At 44.4% G+C, this 15,488-nt stretch overlaps 1 protein-coding gene across 1 annotated transcript in view; it reads right to left on the bottom strand.

Annotated features, from left to right (window-relative positions):
* PHF12 (PHD finger protein 12) overlaps positions 1–15,488 on the bottom strand; it is a 33,304-nt gene that overhangs the window by 9,039 nt on the left and 8,777 nt on the right. The window contains exons 3-7 of the mRNA XM_027861529.1: positions 7,552–7,624; positions 5,106–5,499; positions 4,302–4,422; positions 2,613–2,745; positions 431–595 (exon numbers count right to left, since the gene is read on the bottom strand). Of these exons, the coding sequence (XP_027717330.1) occupies positions 431–595; positions 2,613–2,745; positions 4,302–4,422; positions 5,106–5,499; positions 7,552–7,624 (886 nt within the window). The remainder of the gene's footprint in view (positions 1–430; positions 596–2,612; positions 2,746–4,301; positions 4,423–5,105; positions 5,500–7,551; positions 7,625–15,488) is intronic.

Below are 15,488 nucleotides of genomic sequence, written 5' to 3'. Positions count from 1 at the left end.
TTTGGGTACTGCAGCTCGGATCACTAGCTATGACTGAGCGGTTATTAGGGAGAGAAGGACCAATTCCTTTCCCCTGGCTCTTATAGGGACACAGCTCTCCTGGCATACTCTTAACTTGGAGAGTCACAGTGAGTGGGGTTTTGGAGAGATCAGAGGTTGAAAAGCGTCTGTAACCACTTTCCATCTAAAGGAAATGTCCGGTCCTGGGCAAAGGGGAAAAAAGGATTTCTCTTGCTCGGTTTTGCAGTCTGTAATCTCTTTGCCCCCTTCTGTGTGTGCGTGGCCAAAACAAGGAACCTCAACTTATAAAACTGGGTCATGTCCTCTTCTGTCCCTCCCTATACTTCTGGGCGGAGCCAGAGCCAGTAAGAGAAGTGCTGAAAGCCCAGAGAGAAGACAATCCCCCTTCTCTCTCAGGACCCAGCTTTACCTTCAAGCTTCTTCTCTTGACGGCCTGAAGCACCCGGCGGTTAGGGGGGTGTTTCTTGTGGATGCGGTTCAGGAAGTCCACTTTGACCACGTGCTGGGAGATGGTGTCCTGGAATCGGTCAAACACCTGACACCGGTTGCTCAAGGTCATGTTCTTCTGGTTCAGCTGGAGGGAAGACAGAGAGACCTCCATGGCAGCTCCCTGACAGACCCCCCCATTTAGCCCCCTTTGAGAAGCGGTCCAGGCCACACGTGCTTGTTGGCTGCCTCCGCTTCACACTGACTCGGGATACGTCCCTAACAATGCTACTGAGTTGCGTCCCTTTCAAAACTCCCTCGCAAAAGTGAGGAGGTCAGAGGCAGCTCACTTCCCCTCCCTCTCCCAGATCCGGTGGGAAGAAAAGAGGGTGTGCTCCCAACTCCCTGGGGGAGGGCAGGGCAGGGCAGTAAAGGGTGCCCTGGGTGACCCAGCAGGGAGGGGGTCCTTCCCTTTTGGTCCCCTCTAGGCCATCATTGCTCCTGAGCCAGGACAGGAAGGCATTCTCAGAGGCTGCGAAGGGCAGCACAGATTATGGGTTAACTATCTATATTTTCTCAAATCACACTAGGGTCCTTTCAACAGAGAGGCAGTATTCTCTACTATGAAAAGAATACTGTGGAATCCTCGATTTATTAGGTACCATGAGTCAAATGATCCAAATTTCCTCAGGTTCCAGTGTTTCCCTCTGTAAAATGGGAGGAAAATCCTGATTTTCATGCCAGGCTGAGAGAATATAAGATGAAAAGGAATGGCCGAAAGGCACGTCTAGGGTGATACACTGGGCTGGGAATAAAGATCCTGGCCTTGTTCTGGCTTTGCCTTGGTTTATTTATCTCTGTAAAATGAAGGTGTTTAACAAATGAGATGGTTTCTAAGAGGGCTGATATTCTCCTAGAGTTGCCAATATTAAAGTACATGAAGGCTCAAATGGCTTTCCTTCCCCCTCCTTACCTTTATACCCTTAGCCTGGGTGCTGGTGCTATGGAACAGTGAGCAGTGACAATTCCCTATTTCATGAGTAAAAAGTGGTGAATGCACAATTTCTACAAAGAGACCTTCTTTCAGACCTGAGTTTGGGAAAGAGGCTGTAATGGCAGCGACTAAATCAAAACACAATCAAGAACCTCAGAGAGACTTTTTTCTTCAATATGAGAGAGTCTGGATGTGCACAGCGACCCATAAAAAAGGGGGCCAAAGGGCTCCCCACTGCCATGCTGCCTGATGGCCAGCCCCTCTGTCAGCACAGATACTTTCATCTAAATCAAAGGAACAATCTTCCCTCTGGTTTTCAGGCAAAAACTGCTATTTTCTCTGGGTCTTTTCTAGCTCCTGAGTTCAGCTAGGAAGCCTCCTCTACCCTGGAGAAAGTGGTCTCTAACTCTGTTCTTGGCTCATGAAATCTGGTCTGGGAAGTGCACCTCTGTCTTCCATGGGAAAGGTTCTTGGGATAAAAGAATACGCATCTTTCCAAAGCTTTTCCCCCCTGGGACTAGGGAAGGTTTAAAACTAGATGTTGGGAGGGGCAGCTAGGTGGCGCAGTGGACAGAGCACCGGCCCTGCATTCAGGAGGACCTGAGTTCAAAGTCGGCCTCAGACACATAACACTTACTAGCAAGTCATTTAATCCCATTGCCTAACCCAAAGCAAAAAAACCAAAACCAAAAACTAGATGTTGGGGACGAATTTGCTCATTTTGTTATTATTCTTAAGGTTGTATCTGGTACTACACAATAATTCCTACTTGGGGTCCTTGGGTCAACTGTGGACCTCACTACCCAAATGAGTTACTTCTAAGCAACCAATTATTACTGAAATAAGAGTGTAAAGCTAAAATAAGGAATTTTTTTTTTTTTGGAAGGGAGGAAGGCAGAGAAATAGCCAACTTATATAGCGGAGGTGTGTCAATATGATATGGAATTGTCTAGAGACAGGTAGCATAAATTAATTTCTAAGCAGAAAAATAGATAAGTCATTCCACCTTTATGGACCTTAGCTGAAGCGTTTGTGAAGTGAGGGGGTTGGATCAGATGAGCACTAAGGTACCACTCGGATAAAAGATCCTATCATTTATCCTATTGATGTGTGTTTCTTTCCTAACCAGGAAAAGCCTGAAAAAGCCCCACTGCGTCATGCCCAGGCTTACCACCACATGTTCTATGTGATTTGGACACATCCATCTGCCCAGGGGCATGGCAGTGAGTGGTGGTTCGAGGCAGTCCATGTGGAACAGGAGGGGACAGTAATCACACTGGATGAGAGGCGCCACACGACAGCTCCTGCAAAGGCAACAGGTCTTACATCTATGTGCAAAACATCCAGGCCACACCCGATGAGGACTTCATCCTGCCCCTCATCCCCCACCCCAGGGCCCTCTACCAGAGGAGCAGAAGCAATGGAGGAAGACGTCTGGGCCTGGAGGCCAGCGCCACCCTCCTCATTTTCCACTCCTGAAACGAAGCACCTTTTGGGGGGATGAGGGATGTTTATGGGTAGTGAAGTCGAAGTTGCTGAACAGGAAGGACCAATGGTCAATACATGCTAGGGAAACCAGCTGACGTTGGCCTGATGTTCTTCAGGCTGCCACTATCTCATTTGGAAAAACACTTTCACTCTTTCCAGAGGTCATCTCATTGCACCAAGATTCCTTGCTCCCTGCCAAATGCATGAGGCGTTCCGCAAAAAATGAGCCTGCCATGCAGCCAGGGGAGTGGTGTGTGAGGATAGTGGTTGGAAGGGGCAGCAGCAAATGCCAATAACGGTTTGTCACTTCACTATCCCAGAAACCTGAAGACATGTTAGCTAAAACTGTTCCTGCCTGCCCTGGAAAGTCTGCCACTTCATCCTCCTCCTCCAGACAATGCTCTGCCTTGCCGGTGGCAGCGCTCTTCTATAGCCGGCCCAGCCCTGACCACAGGATGACCTGATGAGTTCAGATTTCATAACTCAAGTGGCTGAGTCCCTTTCACTGAGGAGCTCTCAACCTGAGGTGAGCCAGTATTCTAGGGAAGTAAATGAACTTTCCAGCTAGAGACTGCATTGGTTCCTTTGCAATTTTTAAAGCTCAGACCCCAGGAGTCATCTCACTCATCAGACCATTTGCCTCCACATATTATACTATCTCAGCCCTCTAGTAGATGGATGCCTGGGGTTTTAAAACCCTCTCCAGCTCTATCTTTCAATGTTTAGCAAGCCCACCCATTTAAAAATCCTGTCTTTTGTTGTGTCCAAGTCTCTAATGGCACATTTCCTTGTCCTGTTATCAGTCATGCTGGAAAACGATGGGTCTCTATAAAGGAGCATGGTCTAGACTCTAGGAGGAAATGCCTTGGACTCAGAAGCCCTAGATTCAAGTCTTGGCTCAGGCATTTCATATAAGCCTTGCTTTTCTCATCTATAAAATGAAGATCATAAGACTTGTGCTAATAATGTCACAGAGTTTTGGTAAGGAAGACGCTTCTAACTATAAAAGCTATGTACATATGAATACTACTGTCATTATTGCTTTGGGATACCCATATAATGGGTGTATATATGTATATATATATATATATATATATATATATATATATATAATTTACTTATGTTTCTATTGGGTTCACTGAAAGAACACACCCTTTGTCTACACCAGGCATGAAGAATCCCAAAGCTGTTTGGTTTCTCAGCCCCCTGAATGGGGCTATAAATGTATAACATGTTTGAGAGGAGGGAATGGAAAATAAAATGACACCCAAGACCCCAAGGAATTGGGAAAGGAGAAATGTTAGCTCCAGGGAGGTGAGAAAAGGACTGTGGCCACTGAATGCGATCCAGCCTTTGAGAAGAACATGGCTACCTGTTACAGGTGAAGCAGACTTTGACCGGTAAGGGAACCAGACCGTTGTGATCTAATTCATGCTGGGTTTTCTTGACATTTTTCCCAGTGGTTTCCTCTTTTCTCCTCCTCTTGCTAGTACCTGGAAAACAAACCAACAGTGCTGTCCTCTTCCTGGTTTCAGAGCTCCTAGGCTGGGGTGAGCAGAAAAGAGTCAAGTGGGAAGAACAAAAGGGACACACACTCTGACCAGGGTCCTGCACTAAATGTGGGTAGTGTCAGGTTAAAACAAGAAAAGGTAGTAGAGAGAAAGAGAACACGAATGAAGAGACCTTTATAAGTGGGAAGACATCTGTTTCCTCAGAAAGACCCTTCCTGACACCAGGCAAAAATGTGAATGCCCAAACAACTTCAATTAATCAATACCAAAATCTGTTTGACAGAGTAAAGTATAAGGGAGGTGTTCAGGGGGCTCAGCTCCACTCACACTGTACTGATCTGCAGGTTTCTAAAGCTAGGCAATTCAATTTTCTACAAGGAAAACAAAACAAAACAAAACAAAATAAACAACAAACCAGGACCTCGTATCCAGCTTTGTGGAGAAGCTGTCCCTCTTCAAACAAAAAGGAGGGATGGAGGGGCTGGGGGAAGATGGAGTCTTCATGGGAAAGGGGAGATGCTGAATGGCATTAACTATACAGTAGCCGGTGAGTGTGACAGGTGCTGCTTGAATCAGAGCTAAGGCCATCAAGCTGACAGCACACAGGCTGCTGAAACAAACACTGGATGCTGCACGTGTGGTGGCCGCCACCACTTGGGCCTCACCTGGGAGTGCAGTGGTACAGGTCAGTTCGTTGGGCAGCTGGAATTGGGTTGGATTTCGCTCCATGGCTGCTGCAATGAGCAGCTCGAAGGGTCGCTTCAGCTGGGGCTGCCCGCAGTCCATCTCTGCTGCTGCTGGCTCGTCATCCACATCAATGATGTCCTCATCCACGTCATTCTGTTCGGAGGTGGGTGTCTCTGTGCTAGCATTAGATGTGGGCGTGCCAGGCCGACTAGCCCTCCGCTCCAGAATCCGGGCCTGGGCAATGGCTTTGAGGTCTGTTTTACCAGCTGACCTGTCCAACAGGTCTGTATCGCTGCTGGGGGATGTGGTTCGTTTGCCAGATTTGTCCACCAGCCCATTGACCTGGCCCAGTTCTTTTTTCTGTTCTCGCTTCTGCGTAAATGAACAGGCAGGCCCATCACAAAAGGTTATAACAAATACCATAAAACAGTGAAAGGCGGGCATAGTAAGCACTTTCAGGGTATCTTAAATTCTACAACCACACAGGTACCTCCTTCAATGTCATGTGCACTGGGGATTCTTACGTCTGTTACATTTAAGAATTCCAATTGTTAAGTGAGAGTCAAAGTGAGTAAATCACCAAAAGGCAACTAAAGTACTAAAAGAACTGTAACATTTTATCTAAAGAGATAAAGTACACCCGCCTCACCTACATACAGTATCACCATTAACCAAGTATTACATTGTATTACAAAGTATATGAAACTGCATGGGCCATCTCAGGGCGCCAGGCTGACTAGGTTCACATGTTTATAGGAAAGTTTATTTCTGACATCTCATGTTGAACTGTTACCTTAAAAAAATTGTAATTAGGAGGGAAAAGGAGAGTGACCAAAGGAAGCCAGTATGATCTGACCAATAAGTCTAAGGGTTCTCCTCAATCATCTGCCAGAAATATCAAGTGGGCCTGCCACCTGAGCTACAGGTCCTTGTTTGTCACTCATCTGCTGTGACCTCGAGTGTGCTGTTGTAACCTGCTGGACATCGGTGTTGCCATTTATAACGAGGAAAATAAAACCTTTAAATGCATCCAATGGCCAAGGGAGGGTGATCACACCTAGAAACAGGAGCCAGGTGAGAGGGGGCTGCACAGGAAAGACTGGGAGACAGGGAAGGGGTGCGGCAATTAGGCAGCTCCAAAAGGACCAGGTGTATCCACCCCCTTACCCCCAATGCTTCTAACAAATGGCCACAAGCCGCTAAAAACAGGGAGAGCCTCAGCAGGAGCTCAGCTTCTCTTGAGTTCTGGAGAGGTTTCCTGCTTAAGTGGGAGCTGGGAAACGAGGGGAAGAGACCAGCAGGGCAGGCCAGGCAACAGTTACTCAGTTTGTTGACTTAAAGAGGAACTGAAATGCAGCTGTGGTTTAGGTCGCTGACTTGGCTTGGGCTTGCTTTAAACAGGAACCCTTGTGCACACATTTGAAAAATCAAGTCCGCAACACTGTTTACCTTCTTCTTAAAGGCTGAGGACTATGTTACACATATAAACCACAATCTCTTTGAATCATCTCATCCTGTTTCTGCAAACAGGGAAGTCATCTTTCACTATGACATCATGTTCTAGGGCCACAGAAAACAAAGTGATGTCACAAGAAAGGAAAGTCATTCACTCATCTACCAAAGGGTTTGGGTGGGTCTAAATCTAAAATCCATCATATTCCACAATCCAAGCTCACAGTTTAAAGGCTAGCCCTTAAATGCTATGAGTGGAATCATAAATCCACTTCCTTAACAATATATGGTTTTGCTTTTATAACTTACCTAAGTTTTTACAGTGGAAAACTCAAATATGTTCCTGTAGCAAGTACCAAAATATGGAGAAAAACAGTGCTAAAGGCACAGATGCTTCTAGCTGAAACCAAGAAGGGGCTGGGGCGGGGAAATGGGAATGCTAAGGTCAGTCAAAGTCTTTGTTCTGCAGCTATGCCTAGCCAAACGTCTGGACGTATTCTTGCACCCCGGATTTATTTGCTTTAGTATGGGTTAGGTTCCATTCTTACTGAGTTGGGGCAACAGCCACACTTTTATGGTCTGTTGTTGGTTAAATTCCATTCTAACGGAAAAACTAGTTCCAACTGTGGATAGCTGCCACCTTCAGCACAACTTGAGATCTCACCAACAGCTCAGAGAAATAAAATTCACCAAACGGTAGGGATAGAACTATTTTGGCTACTGGCTACTCAGTGGAGTCTCTGTAAGTTGATCTCCTTCCTTTATCTGCCCTTGTAACCCCAAGTTAGGATTTTAATATCCTGCTGCGTCATACTGGTGTTCCAGGGCAGGGGGAGATGGGGAAGAGGTTGGACAAATGCCTTCATGACTCGGCAGTGAAAAGGGTTGGCATCAGATAGCAAGTTCAAAGATTTCAAGAGCAGTTGGTCAGGAAGTCTGATCATCACTGTCCTTAGAAGGGAGACTTTTTACCTTTCGTCGAACAGTGCATCGATGACACATCCACTCCCCAGGAGGCAACATCTCTTCACTCAGTGGAGGATTACTGTAAGGGGGGACAGGAGCCAGCTCAGGAACACTTGGCTGGAGCAGAAACAAGCCCAGAACCCAGCAGCATGCTCCCAACCCCTTGTTTTAACCAGTCAGTCAGCACAGCACACAACACAACATGCTATCTCTGCACAGTTCAGTTTGTATTTGCAATATCCCTTTGAGTCAGCATCACTTTCCCCATGTCAGAAAAGAGAAGACAGATGGAGAGCATCCCAGGCTGCACTTACAGAAAGGCTGCAGTCCATCAGTTTGGAGCCCTGTGCTTGGGAGTCTCTCTGAATCATGCCGTCAAGAACCCAGTGGCCTGTCTCTGGGTAAAGTCTCCTTCAAGGCAACTTGGAACCAACTCTTCATCTCTCAGCCTGGAGGCTAAGGTCTCCATGGGGCCCTACTGAACTCCTTGTACTTAGAGGGGTCACAAATGAACATGATGGATGCTCAGGCACTTCTCAGTCTTAGTTCCTACAAGTCACTTATTTGGCCCTTCTGCCACAGAGTTATTCACTCTAGTAAGTGTGAGAAACACCAGAAACACACACCACTGAATTGTGAAGAAAGATTCACCTTTTAGCAACTGAGCTAAAAACTGCTGTGGCCAATCTTAGAGTTTAGACCCGAACCAGTAGCAGAACATTGAAATTACTCAACTCCCAGAGAATACATAACAAATCTGTAAAAGAAAACCTTAGCTCTATTTCTCTTTCTAAAGTTTCTTGAAGGCCTCATTAACATCTCAGGAGGGTTACTTATCAGGAGACCAAAACAAAACAAAAGAAAACAACAACAAAAACCCAAAACAAAACATAAACCCAAAAGTGGGAGCACAAGGCCTGTTCAGACACCAAAGGACCAGGGGTGAATGTCAACTGCATCGACTTCCACTCCTACTCTCTAGGCCAGCTGTCTGCACTCAGATCACCTAGAAGGCCACATCCAAATGACAAAGGGCAAGCACAAAACATACATCTACCTGGACCCTGCTGAGCTCCGTGACCTATTTCCTTTAAAAGCTACTCTGAGGGCCAACCCTTGATTATGACCTGTTTCACCAACCCACTAGCGTTGACCTCTTATGCTCTTCCCGAGTCATATACACAAAAAGTAGGTGAGATATAGAGCAACTGGCCAGAGCCAATGGATGGCCTATGGATTAACTGAAAGGAGTGCCCTGGGCAGACAAACCAAAACCGGGTAACAACACTTTTCAAAGAAATCTGTTTCCAGATAAAGCTGCCCTAAGAGGACAGGACAACGCCTCATGACATCAAGCTGAAAGTCAGTTGACAGGATCACTTCAGGAAATTAAGGTAAGACACTTGTTCTCTTCTTTGACATAGAGATAACCACGTGCTCATTTCCCTCTTCACTCCAAAGGAGAAGACTTTATCCCAGAGGACAGTCAAAGAGAGGGCCACTTGCCAGTGAACTGGGCCTTGGGAGGTGGGTGGTCCCCTGGTCTCAGGGGTCCTGTCGGGCAGAGGCTACCACTCCATGCCTGTACTCTTTCATCTGAACCTCTGTAACCCTTCTGTCTTCTATTTATTTGGAAAGACCCTAGAGTGGACATCAGAAGAGCTGGACCCTGATTCTGGATCTGCCACTCCCCAGTTAGGCTTTTTTTATCTGTTGAGTGGGAATATCATCATCAACCCTGAAGGTCTAACAGGGTGCTAAGAGGGAAGACATGAGAAAGAGCAATGTTAGCAATGGCTAACTGCAAAAAAAACAAACCTATGCAAATGTAAATATAAGTGTGTAGTCAGAAGTTATCTTTTTACACTATGTCCATGTTGTATCCCCAGCTAGATTAACTCAAGGGCAGAGGTTATTTTACACTCTTTGTTTAATTCACCAGTCCCAACAATGTCTTACACATACTGCAGGCAAAAAGAAACCTGGTGGGTTTCTAAAAGCGGGGTTGGCAATGATGGGAATGGGTGGTTCAAAAGTCCTGTTACTAACACGATCCCTGCTGGCTATGTTGGTGATGCTCAGTTGGGCAGCTTTTGCTTTGGGTATCTAAGGGTGATGTAGTAGGGACAGAGAGCTAGATTCAGGTTCAGAAAGACCTGCCTTCAATTTCCCCTCAGACATAACCTCAGGCAAGGCAACTCTCTAAGAGAAGCCTCACTGGGAACCCCTAGCACAGATGAAATCACAGGTTACCTCAAAAAACAAAACAAAACAAAAAAACAAACTGGGGCAATATTTGGTTATATCACACAAGACTTTTTTCCTATGTCAAATAATGAGAGGGCAGACTGGAGACAAAGTTTATATCTGTGCGTTCTCTAGGAGGGTATATAGCTCTTACTATTTTAATTTTTTAAAAACAATTTTATTCTCATCACTGCTCCTTTCTGATGAACTGTCACCAGAAGAGTTTCTCAAATGCTTTGTTTCCAGATGGCCTCATCTGTTCTCAGAATTCTAGACTGGAGTCATAAGAATCCTTGCCGTATATGCACAAAGGTGTTTGCTTGATGAGGACAGGCAGCTTAGGGAATAAACGGAAAGAAGGGGAAAAAAAAAAGCAAGAGACACCAAATATAAGAAAAGGTTTGGGAAGTTAGAATGTGCCTTCCATGTGCCAAAGAGAATAGCAGGAGAATGAGGGATATTTCTTCGCTCACTTAAAACAAAAGTTACCAACTTCATCAGAGAAAGACTGTGAAATGAGAGAATTAAAAAAGGATACACTCTGTGAAGGAGAATCATCTTAAAATAGGATCAACAGGGAGTTGTCTTCTGAAAAGAACGGGCCTTGTTTGGTGACTATTTTTGGGCTAGAATACAGAAGAGCATTCCTTGACCAAGTCCTCTGTCTTAAGAGAGCACTCTGCATCCCCTCTTCCCTTCACCATAGGTCCTACCTCAACTTATTTCTAGTTATTTAAAAGGTGACTTTTCAACTCCTATTTCTAGGGAGAAAAGACATTATGAAACCAATATTGGGAAGCCTTACTGCAGTTGGGAGATAAGCTGAGGAACCAGTTCCTAAAGAGGCTGAGCACTGCTTCACATCACTATCACATAAACAGGAATGAAAATCTTTGGAGAGGAGATTGTGCAGCCATGGGAGTTGTCTCAAACTTGCTCTCTGTTGAACTCAATTATCAGCTGCCATGTATCAAGGCCTTGCTGAATTTCTCTAGTAAAAGAGTTTGTGTATCTTTAAACTCAGTGCCATTTGTGAGAGTCTGCAAAGAGTATAAGTTGGAGTTTAAAAAAAAATAGACCTGTCAAAGTAGCTCTGCCCCCCAACAAGTACCAATGAAGAAAAATGATCAATTTTTCTTTACAAAGGACTGGACAAAAGGAAACCACTGAGAGTGAAAAAGGTCTACTGGGGATTACTTCATTAGGATTAAATCTGTGCACTAAGAGAAATCTCGCTTCCCTAACTGCCAGTGTTAGTTATAAAGATGCTGATAATGGCTTGTCTTCTGCCCTGCTCCAAATTCTAGGAGATTCAGGGGAAGAAGCACTCGAGACAGGGGGTCCAGTCCCAGCACTGATGCAAGCTAGCTATATGATCAGCGGCAGGCAAGTCTAGATCTGTTTCTTTACCTGTAAAATCAGGGAGTTGTATTGGATTGTTTTCATCATTCATGGTCCCTGTAAGCTCTAAAATCCTATTATTTTTAGAGAAAAAAAAGATCATGCTTCTAGTCATAAGGACCCTTGAGATGCTTGAAATCTTCAGATTGCTGAGAAAGGCTTCAGGGGAGTGGGAAGGAGTGTTTTGCAGCAGGGAGACATATCCCTGCAATGGACCTTTCAATCTATCTGGCAGCTTTCAATAGATCTCCTGAGATCGAATCAAGTTCTAAGGAGGGAGGGGAACCCTGAAATGGTTTTGTCTTCTGAATCTGGGTTAGCCAGATTCAAAAAACTTGTAGCTGTCAGGAGGCTAAAGATCTCTTTTATTTTTGGACTTTGCAACACTAATTCTTAATAAGATCATGGCCAGGAATGCCAAGTGACTGATAGAGGGAGAAACTGCAGAACACCTTTCTCTCTCTTTACTGCTGGGGATGAATTTTCCCTCTTGATCCATTTGTAACATTCTGGTCTTCAGCTCCTGGCCAGAAAGTAACTGTGTTCTGCTTTGCAGCTTACCATTTGTTAGAACTGCTGTTACCTGATCTTAACAATATTTTGTTAGCTATAAAACAGTTTGTAATGATGGAGCAACGAATCTTGGAAGGCAGTACAATTGAGGGATATGCTTCTCAAAGTTAACTGTTTTAGATCATCCATACAGTGAGGCTTAAGAACCCTAGCAAGACGTTAACATAGCATCTGTATACAAACCAATCAAAACTGGTCAAGGGCATTTACTTTATTTACAAACTACCCTTCCCCCAAAGCCAACTCACATAGCACTGCTCTATTCCCAATCATCAGATGGATCTGGGATCTCATTGGTATGTATACCTCCCCTCAATGATGCAGATCACAGTTTCATTCTAGTCTCTCTTTAATGAAGCCCAAATCCAAATCCAGTCCGTTTGCTGATGAAAGTGTCTAGATCTTACTGTTAACAGTATTTTTGGAGGGCAACCAAGGGAACAATCATGGAAAAAAAAGAGAAAAGCCCCACCCAGCTAAGAGCAACTACTGCACTGTCGGACTTCTCTGCAAGCATAAGCTCACCGCTACATGCCCAACTCAGACCAAAGAGCTGCATTCTGTTTTCCTCTAGAATGCTGCATTTGTTCACTAATGAGGGTGACACTCACCACTTCAGGTGGAAGATGTTGGTAGTTGTCATGGTTCTGGGCTCTAATTAAGAGGATCTATTTCAAGTCAGATACCAATGTGGTTGATCGGGCTCTGCCCTCCCCTACCTTCCTCATCTATTAATACACATGAACCTGCACTAAATTAACATATTTTTTTTTGCCACCAGTGGGACCTGTTGCTCCACACCATTGTGTTAATTATCCATAGAACAAAAGCAGTTTTCCAATATGGAGTTGGAAGGGAGGAGAGAAAGCAGAAGGAGGTTGAAGAAAAGAGAAAAGGGGAGAAAGGGAGCTGGAGAATACCTTTTATTTCAGAAGCTTCTCCCATGTAAGGACTAGGCAAAGATATGGCTAAGGTCAATCTTTACTTCCCAGGGAAATGTACAACTTGCAAATGACAATCCAGCAAAGTAATGCAGACAATTAAGACAAAGGAGTTCATGGACAATTGAAATCTTAACTCTGTTAAAAGGTTAGTAGTGTACCCAAGCAGAGCAAAGGGAAGAGATGAAAAAACTTCAAGATGGAATTTTGCTTAATCTATTATCCTACCCAGACTGAGAAAATACCTTCATATTTAACAAGTTAAAAAACCTAAGAGAAACATCAGCAAATGAAATGTTTGAATACATACACCTACACACCTGGCATTTCACATTAATTTCATTAAAAAACAAAACAAACAAAACCACCAACCTCCCCCCCCCCCCCCACAACAATGAACTGGTAGGGTCCCTTTCTTAAGAATTTTGAATTCTCCAGGTCTCCAGATTTCTTATGTAGAGATATTGCTTTGGCACAGTTTCCCACGGGACCAAAAAAAAGTAAAACTAGTAATATCCTAGTAAATCCTATGAAATTAGGACTTTAACATCGCCTCTCCAATTAGGGAAGGGGGAGAAATATTTCAGCAAGCAAACCATAGCACTGAGAAGTTTTGATTTTCATGGCTCTCATACATTTAAGGCCTACCCCTGGAAAAAATCCTGGAATTATACTTGGCATCATCTTTCAGAAGACACGCTTGGGGCTGCCCTACCCTCCCTTAGCCTGGCCTTGCTGCTTCTGACCAACTCAGGAAGCAGGGATTCAAAGTGGGAGGTTTACCGTGATAAATGAAATACCCACAATCACTTCTTGGGCATCTAGTGGTTGTCTTGATTTACAAAGAGATCAGTAGCAACATAAAAATGTGCCTTTCAAACTAGTCACAGTTTTAGAAAGAGGTATGTTAAGGCTTTTAAAAATGAGGATAAAAAAGATTTTTAGTTTTAGCACTACTTATTTTGAAGGAGCAAAACCAAAATCTTAGGAAGAAATTTAAGATCTCTGGACATGTATTTCATCTTGACTTCTGAAAGAAGGGCTATTTTATGGAGGCAGGAAAGATGATGGCCATGTTGCAGTATGCCAGTAAGATAAAAGGCAAAAGAGACCAGAGCTCCACAGGAGCTCTCACCCAAACCTCCTTTATTCCAGTTACTGACGCAAATACAGCTGTCCTGCTAACTCCATAAAGAACAAGGATCACTGGTTTTCTCACGCACAGCCTCAGTGGCAGAGTGCTAAGAAGGAAACCAACAAGAGTGCCAGGGCATTACAAATGCCCCATTGAGAAATCCAGCCCGTTGCGTCATTTCCAGAGGCACACAAGTCTTTCAAACAGGCTGACTCTGCCCCCAAATTACATGCTTCTTTGCAGTTAGCCTGTGGCATCCTCCCAGCAGGGGACACCTGGAGAAAATCGTTGCAAGCCAAAGCATCTTGGGAGGAAAAAAAAATGAGTACAAAACTAACAGCTATGGTCAGGTGTTCACCTCTGCCACCCTCTGAAAGACTTCTCCTAGCTGGCTCCCCATGTCACAGAGCCTGGCTCCCTACTGTCCTGGGTTGGCCTGTAACACTTCACACTAGTCACAATTCAGAGAGTCTGTCCTTGGAGAGGGGCTGTTAGCACATATTTTAACGGTTACTCCATTCAGCCACTTCAGAGCACATGCTGAAACTCACTTGCTTTTAAAAATGGGTAAAATTCCAATCACAACAAGTTTCTAACAATCAAAGAGAATGTTCCACCGGGTCATACAATCCAACAAGTGGACCCATGAATTCCATAAACCTCCAAGGTGTGAGAGATGAGGGGCTGAATTTTTCTTTTAAGCTGGGGCCAAGCCCGACTGTATTGTCACAGCCAGTGATCCAAAAACTAAAAAGCAGTGAGTCTGGGAAAGTGATAACTTCTGGATACTGCACCTTAAATGAAGCAAAGGCTCAAGAGATGAAAAGCTCTAATAATCACTTTGTTTGAAATGGAGTCGAATTAGAGATGAGGTTTTTACTTCACTTCTTCTTCCCCTTCACAGGACCTTATTAAGGAGCCCTATCTCAGCTCAAGCAGAGTAAGCTTTACTCCCCCCAGTTCTACTTATAAACCTCAGACCTTCCTGCCCTACATTATTTCAGTAATCTCAAGAGCAGGCTGTCAAGCTGGGCTGGGCCAGAGTTTGGGGCTGCAGATAAGTGTCCACTAGGGCTTCTGAGAAATCTCCCAGTTCTTACTCCTAGTGACCTAGTTAGAAGCTGAACATGCTACCTCTGAGATAGAAAGCCAACTTTTACCCTTAGGCACTGCCTCCCTCAGAGGGTCTAGGTTAAAAATTTGGATGATTTACATGCAAAGAATGATTATCCTAAACTTTACATATACTCAAATAATGGAATTTCAGGAAAGCCCTTGTAAGAATTGAAGCATGTATATAGACCGTACTTAGACATGATCATCCGGCCACATCTTAATGAAAAAAATTGCAGACGCTCTTCAGATGATAATTTCTCAAACGTCAGCAAAGAGTCAGTATGCATCCACAATATGTGATAGGGGAGAAAATGGTCATTTCATATAGTGTCAGGTCACTAAGGTAAGCATTGTTAATTTTCATCTATGCCAGATGAGACCAGAAAGAGGAAAGAAAAGATAAGAGTGTGTGTGTCCGTCTGTGTGAGAGCACTCATGTACTTGTGCATGCTCCAATGCTCCCTCACAAATCAGTGCTCACCAAATGGCCAACATCAGTGGCATTTTCTTTCTTTTGTACTGATACCGTT

Source organism: Vombatus ursinus, unplaced genomic scaffold (genome assembly GCF_900497805.2).
Source record: "Vombatus ursinus unplaced genomic scaffold, bare-nosed wombat genome assembly UNPS02014768.1, whole genome shotgun sequence".
NCBI lineage: Eukaryota > Metazoa > Chordata > Mammalia > Diprotodontia > Vombatidae > Vombatus > Vombatus ursinus.
The sequence above is the reverse complement of the archived record's forward strand: the minus strand, read 5'-3'. Positions and strand labels throughout refer to the sequence as shown.